General features: G+C 48.2%; 1 protein-coding gene across 1 annotated transcript; it reads right to left on the minus strand.

Moving 5' to 3' along the window:
- Window positions 1-931: 931 nt before the first annotated feature.
- Window positions 932-6,125, minus strand: LOC142570703 (neprilysin-1-like). Its single transcript, XM_075679051.1, has 2 exons — window positions 5,565-6,125; window positions 932-1,228 (listed from the first exon to the last, which is right to left on the minus strand). The coding sequence occupies exons 1-2, from the start codon at window positions 6,123-6,125 to the stop codon at window positions 932-934; spliced, it is 858 nt and encodes a 285-aa protein (XP_075535166.1).
- Window positions 6,126-7,114: the final 989 nt, after the last annotated feature.

Genomic DNA, 7,114 nt, shown 5'->3' on the forward strand with positions numbered 1-7,114 from the left:
ACGTACAGTTTTCGCCTGGTGCGCTCGTGCTCCTGTGATCGTCCTCCCGTCACGTCGGACTTTCAGAGAAGCTCCTTTCGCGATACACAGGGCCCTACCGCGTGCTGCGCCAGGTGACGCCTGTCACTTACGAAATTGCTCCTGTGGATTCAACCTCGTCCTCTCCTCTGGCATCTAGTGATGTCGTGCATGTCAGTAGGCTCAAGGCCTACTACACTGCTTCCGAGTCCGATCTTTAGTCGCTCCGGGACGGCGCTTTTGCAGCCGGGGGTAGTGCTACGGAACAATATGTGCGATCACGAAAAGGCGAGCAGTGTGAAGACGACGACGACGATTAGAAGCTAGCGCGGGCTGTAGCCTCTTGGCCTAGCGCAGCGTATTTTCTTGTAAATATATTTGTACATAGGTTTTCGCCTGCGTCTTCCTACGTAACAATATAGTTAAATGACGCTTGAAAATAGCGGTTAATATCTGGTTGATGCAGTTGTACCTTTCTGCACAGGCGTGCAGAAGACCCCCACCACTGATGTGGGCTGATAGGCCTGACAAAGCGCACATGCGATGGTGCTGTCGTACCTACGTCTTTGGGCAGCCTTTTGTGTCAATTTCTAGCGCATATGTAAGTTAACTGATGGCAACTAGCCTCACACACGGTTTTGGGCGGACCCTGAAAAAACTTCTCGGTCATCCGGCACTAGGCATGTACAGCCACATGGGACGTTGCTATTTCGAACCTTAAGCGGTACCAAGAAAAACTCATCGATTCACCCGGTTCTTACGCCGCTGCAGACAGCACTAGTAAGTCGGTATGCGAAATATGTCATATAATATCTAAGTGTGGTCGTATGGCTACTGCGAATAGACAATGCGTCAAATATTTGTGACACCCACATCTGACCCATCTGGTCGCGCGTTTCGATCATTTCAGAAGCTACCGCCAAAATAGAGGGCATTCGGCGAGATTGCCCTTGGGGCGGGTCTGGCAGCCGAACGTGGTGCGGAAGTGCTCCGTTTCCGTGATGGCGTTGCACACATGTGACCGGCGTACGGGCGTCGTCTTGGAGGCAGTGCGTGAACAGCTGATGTAACAGTAACTCATGTAAAAGATGGCGTCGTCTGAAAAGTCCTCGAGGCCCTGAAGCCTGATGCCATGCGCGTGCGCCTGAAGCTTGCTCTTCTGGAATGCCTTGAATACGACCTCGAACGCCAGTTTCTCCCAAAAGTCATCCTGCGTGCAGGTTTCGCAAGCAATGTTTCCCGAATCAATGCGTGCTCAGTGCTTCATAGGTCGGAGGAAGCTTATTAGCAAGTGCATGAGAAATGATTTGTCAAACCCTTTGTTCCCGTAGGGAGACGTACTGCACATACTTGTGTTCAAGACACGCCATTTTACGTCGTTCCGGAGCGTTACATTCACTCAGGGGCTTCGGTTATTCCAAGTTTAGAGTTTCGCAGGCAATAATCTGGCATTGCTGTACATCTCAGCTTTCGGTCGCACTAATCCTCCCGGGGACTGTTTCAGTTCTCAATCACAAAAGCAGCACTTAGAATGCATGTGTCCTTGGTGAGGGCTAAGTGTGATTGACATCGCGTGGAGTAGAATGAAGACGCGGACGGCTAAGCAGTGCCGAACTATGTAAGCGATATGCGAAGGAGAGGCTACAGCAAGAAACGTGTGAGTGCCTTACACTCCGTGATTGCGTCTTGCAGTAAATAATGCCCTTAATTAATAAAGGGGCATTCTCACATCCACCGGTTAGTAGCAATTGCTACAAAGGAAAGGCTTTTCTTTCGAGGAACCCGTATGGTTTTCTTTATAGCAATTGCTACGAACGGGTGGATGTCTGATTTTCCCTTCATTAATTACTTATCTCCACCTCGCAGTTTCCACAGAACAACTACGTCAAATAATGCCCTTGCACGTTCCAACGGCTCCCGGATGTGGAACGCCTGTTGTTTAGCAACAGCGAGGAAACCGCGGTTACGCACCGCGAGCTTCGATAGTTAAAATCATGAATTTTTCCAAATTAAATTCTGGGATTCGATTAGAAAAACTTTAATTTCGCATATTACACCCACCATGTGATTATGAGACAAGGCGTAGTGGTGGTCTCCGGAATAATTTTTACCACCTTGGATTCTTTAACCTGCACTGAATTCACCATACGCCGGCGTCTTTGCATTTCACCCCCACCAAAATGCGGCTGCTGTGGCCCGGATTTGATCCCGCGACCACGTGCTTAGCAGCGAAATGCCATAGCCACTAAGACGCCAGGGCAGGTTGCCAGAGTCGACACCCTTGCAATACAATTACCGAGACGCCAGGGAACCGAGGGCTTAGATTTAGTTTTAAAAATCAATATTTAATAAACAATGACGATAACTTTGGTAACTTTGATATGTACAGAGTCAAATTCTTCTATCAACCGACGTACGCATTAAAATCTAGTTGGCAGACTAGGCACTCTTGACTTTAGCGCTAATCAGAATTAGGTGCATTCGTCCGCGGGAGTAAAGGACACATCATGGCTCACATGAGGTGACGATCACACTTAGAGCTAAGCAACTAGCGGAGTCAGTAGCAACAGCGAGAAGATTCTCGATGAGACGCAAGTCTGAGGCGTCTCATCTCCAGGAAAGAAACTTTCTCCTGCCTCAAGCCACACAGAATGCAAGGACACGCATGGGGAAAGTGGAGCCAGGATGATGCTCGTGCACGGTTCTAAGCTTACAGCTAGCCACTTTGCAAATGGCCTTGACTTCGCCCGGCTGGCCTTTCAGCGTCGTCGCCAACATAAGCGTATTTTTTCAGGTGTCTTTCGGATTTATCGGAGGTTTTGGAAGTCGGCGGCATAAATTTACTGAAACCGTGGCCATTATAGTTGCTGTAAAATGAGCATACGTTGGCAATGCGACTTTAGTACCAGCCAAATCATGATTTGACCGCGAGGAGTGCTTTGTTTACTGCGACAGCAGTTGAAAGCTCGAAACTGGATCTCTTGTTTCCATCAGACCCTCGATTCGACTGCTACAGCGATGACGATGGTGGCCGTCACTGTAGACGTGGAGCCGCGACGTCAGTTTGAGCACTCACGTTCAGTTTACGGCGAAAAAAAAATGCACATCCAACGCAATAAGTTGAAATCTATAGGAAGTGAAGTTTTGCGTAAAGGCATTAAATGAATGCTATAAAACGGTTCATCTTTCGCACACAATTTTGCAGCATAGCGATTACTTACTGGAGCTCGAAAAGACGCGAAGGAGCCAGCTACGTGAGGCACGAGACCGTACCCTATCTCCGGGATTGGCAAACTTTACCATATATTGCACCATATACCTTGTTTACTCGGCCATCAACCGTCCCAGTACGCACGCGAGAACGGCGAAATTAAGGCACACAAATATTCGCTTCCATTAAAGTAGTATGCACTTGAACGCGTATATTTCTTAAACGGAGAATATTTAGGGAACATTTGTTGTAAGAATGTGTAATTCTGCACATAGCAGAACACAGCCGGTTATCGGCACAGTTATGACGATAGTACACATTAGGTTATACATTTAACGTCAAGTGGTTATGCCAGTGATGTTGTGTGTGTAAGCTATTCGGAAGCACAGCCAAGCAGTAATGGACAGCTAAAGGATTCACAACAACGGTATCATTTGAAAAGAAAACTTTCCACTACGGCCACTACACTGCTCGCGAGGAGGACAATCTAATACCCGGCAAACCGGCTTATTTACCACTGCATCTGTAGCAACAAAGCAGCATTAGTGACCGTTTAGTAAATCCATAAATTGTAATGTAACACCCATGTATGATTTCGCCGAGTCATCAACATATCTCTATAGCAGGTTCATAGGTGCATCTATAAAGCAGACCTGCTAGCAAATGATCGCATGGTAATCAATGGCTTTCGTTTTAGAGCTGTAACACCCTAAATTGTGACATCCATGACGCATTCCATGTGATCGTCGATATAACAGCTATAAAGCACGCGACTGCGCTCTTGTGTGTCTGGATGGCAGCGCTTTCAAGCATATTTAAGAGCTAAATGTTCATGGATGCCGTAAGAAAAATGTAAACTGGGCGCCATAGCCAATCCTTTGTAGTTTTCCTTTCTTGAAGCGCATGTCGTTTTGCTCTTTCGAAACAGAATTGATAGCGTCGCTATGAAGACCCGCAAGAACGACGTTAGGGCATTTTCTTGTAATTCGCATATTGCCTTCAGCCAACAGAAACAAAAAATAAGCACGCTAGACATAATATAACACAAACAAGTTTGTTGAGTGTTTCTGGGCATGCTCTACGGGTTTTCAAACGTGACTCATACCCTAAAACAAAATTTTAAAATGTAAAATGCTGCACAATGAACCTTTACTAAATAGCTAAGAATTGCTATTTGCTCGAAGGTGCAATAGCTTACTTTCATGTATGCTTCTAGTTGTGTGCAACACACGGTATATCTAAATAGAATGCACAATAACGCGGAATAAAGAAGGAAATAATAACGGCAAACTCTGCTGTAATAAATACCTAAGAAAGTGGACCGAACACCATTCGTATGGAAGCGTCTCGTATGCCCTGGAATTCGCAATCACTTATTCATTTTTAGCATATTCTAAACAAGAAAGTAAAGGCTGCCACTACGGTTAGCGTTTATTTATTCTTTCTGCCGCCACTTCCATAAAACTAAATTTATTTTCTCTACTTTGTTCTCGACTTCATTGTCTGTTCCCTGCAACGTTTAAACATGCGGCCCTTCAATTTCTCTGGTTATTCCCGGTGACCGCCTAGCAAGCGCCTGGAATCTAGCAGCTTCGACGTACAGTACACAGACAGGTCACAAGGGCTTATTGGCCTGCGTTTGTTGGCCTGTAGGCACATTCATGTGCGGCCACCTGAGGTTTGTTGCATGTACCATATCCTCCGGCATCGCCGCGAGCGGTGCTTGCTTGCACAGCAAGGCTTAGGTTACACATACATATACGTCGTGCTGCAATTTTAAAGCCACTTCTTTGGCGTTATTGGTGCACTGACTTCCTATGACTGATGCCTAATAACTGCACCCTGGGTTCTTCCGATGGTCCTCGTTTCTCATTATAAGCGTATAAGTACATAAATACTTTTATGCGGCCATGTCCCGCGCTACCGTAACCCCTGAGAAAGAACAACACATGGCGCGACCACAGGTACGAAAAAAAAATGAGAACGATGAACTACATTGGTAGGCCTCACAGTAGGCGAGCTCCAATGCCAGAAGGTCATAAAGAGCTGCGAAATCTGCAAAACGATGTCATCAACACGTGTTGAGGTAGGACTCAATGTATAATGGCGCTCGTGTCTGCCGGCGGTGTGTGTTGACGATCTGCTCTAACCACTATAGCTGCCATTTGGGGCAATAAAAGTGAACAGTCGTTAAGTTGAAAAATGTTTGCGCTCAGTGAATTTCGCGCACTATCGGTTGCTGTTACGTTGTCTCGCGACGTGGCGTCCTGCACGACGACCGTCAGCTTCGAGTGGAACGTAGAAACAGTGGCGCGAAGCACACCGCAGGGCTCACCTGGCTCTCCCTGGAGAAGAAGCACTGCACCATGGCATCGTAGCGCTCCATGGGGCTTTTAGACATCCAGGACTGGAGCTGTCGCTGTTCGTTGAACTGGACGCCGACTGTGTCCAGCATTTTGATCTGCAGCTGTGCGTACAGGGCCCCGAGGCCTGCGTAGTTCATGGCAGAGGTGCCCTCGTAAACGTACATCGGCTTGAACAGCAGGCTCATGGGCACCGTGATGCTGTTTTGATGATAAACGTAGCGCGACATGGCCGGGTCAGAGTTGGCGCGGTATTCGGCGTATGCCGTCCGCCTGTCGGACTCGGACGTGGCCGACGAAACGTTTGCGATCAGGTCGAACAGTTTCTGCGACAATGCTTGCTGACTTTCAATCCAGTTAGCCACGAATAAGCTGCCCATCACCGGGAAGTCCTTGTAGAGCGCAGTCAACTTGCCCGGGTACGCGCTGATTCCTGTAATCCATATGGTGCGCTCGACGTCCGAGACACGGAGCCTGAAATCGCCCTTTGATTTGTCGTCCATCCAGGTCGTGTTGTCCGTGAGCGCCAGCATGGCATCCTGCAAAATGGGGCCTTGTTACTTGAGCCTAGCTCCATATATACCGCTGACTCAAAGCTACAGGGTTCAGCGGCTCGCGTCCTTCAGGCCACAAGGCTTGCCTTTGGACGCGAGTCAAATAAATACATAATTCTAGTCAACGTTTCAGAACCACACTTTCGAACAAATGTGTGCTTCGTGAGCTAGAAAGGTTCAAAGAGAAATAAATAACCTACATGTCTAAAACTAAAGAGAAACGTATTATAATAGAACATTTACGTTGCAGATGAATTCAGAAAAAGTCCAGCTGCAATAAATCTAATGACCATCCGTAACTTCGCTGTCCCCGCAGTGGGTGTCATCGTCCCTTGCTCCGGATATCCAGTTTGTCTCGCCGTGGGGGTCACTGCCCCCTTCTCTTTCTTGGAAACGATGCGCGGCTGCCCGATTAGGGAGCCACCACTGACACTCCGAAAACCTGCTTTTGCTTTGGATATACCAGTCGACTCTCCGTTCCCAAGCTTGCAAAACGTGTATTCCTCGCGTCCACCAAACCAAAGTCCCAACAAGTGTTGGCCCAGGACATTTACGTTCTTTTCGAACACTAGCCATGAAGGATGGTGCTTCTACTCCTGGCGACAGAGATGACGACGCTATTACGCCCCCTGACATCGCCGCAGGGCTTCAGCATCCCGGCTATTGGCCCAAGAATCCCCGAATTCGGTTTATACAAGTAGAGGCGCGCTTTCATCTCCGATGCATCGCTTACCAAACAGCCAAGTGCGTGCACATCATCGCCACGCTACTCTCCGACATCGCCGTTGCCATAGACGACTTGCTAGCCCGTACGGCTCCGGCTCCCAGCGTACGACGACCCTCAGGCCACACGCATGGTGCTGGCGGGTTCCGACGAGTCGAGTCTCGATCGGCTAGCTGTACTCGCTGACCGCACATGCGATCGCTCGCCTGCGTCACAGCTCCCTATCACCGCTGCGAGAGTCTCA

This window comes from Dermacentor variabilis, chromosome 2 (genome assembly GCF_050947875.1).
Source record: "Dermacentor variabilis isolate Ectoservices chromosome 2, ASM5094787v1, whole genome shotgun sequence".
Classification (NCBI taxonomy): domain Eukaryota; kingdom Metazoa; phylum Arthropoda; class Arachnida; order Ixodida; family Ixodidae; genus Dermacentor; species Dermacentor variabilis.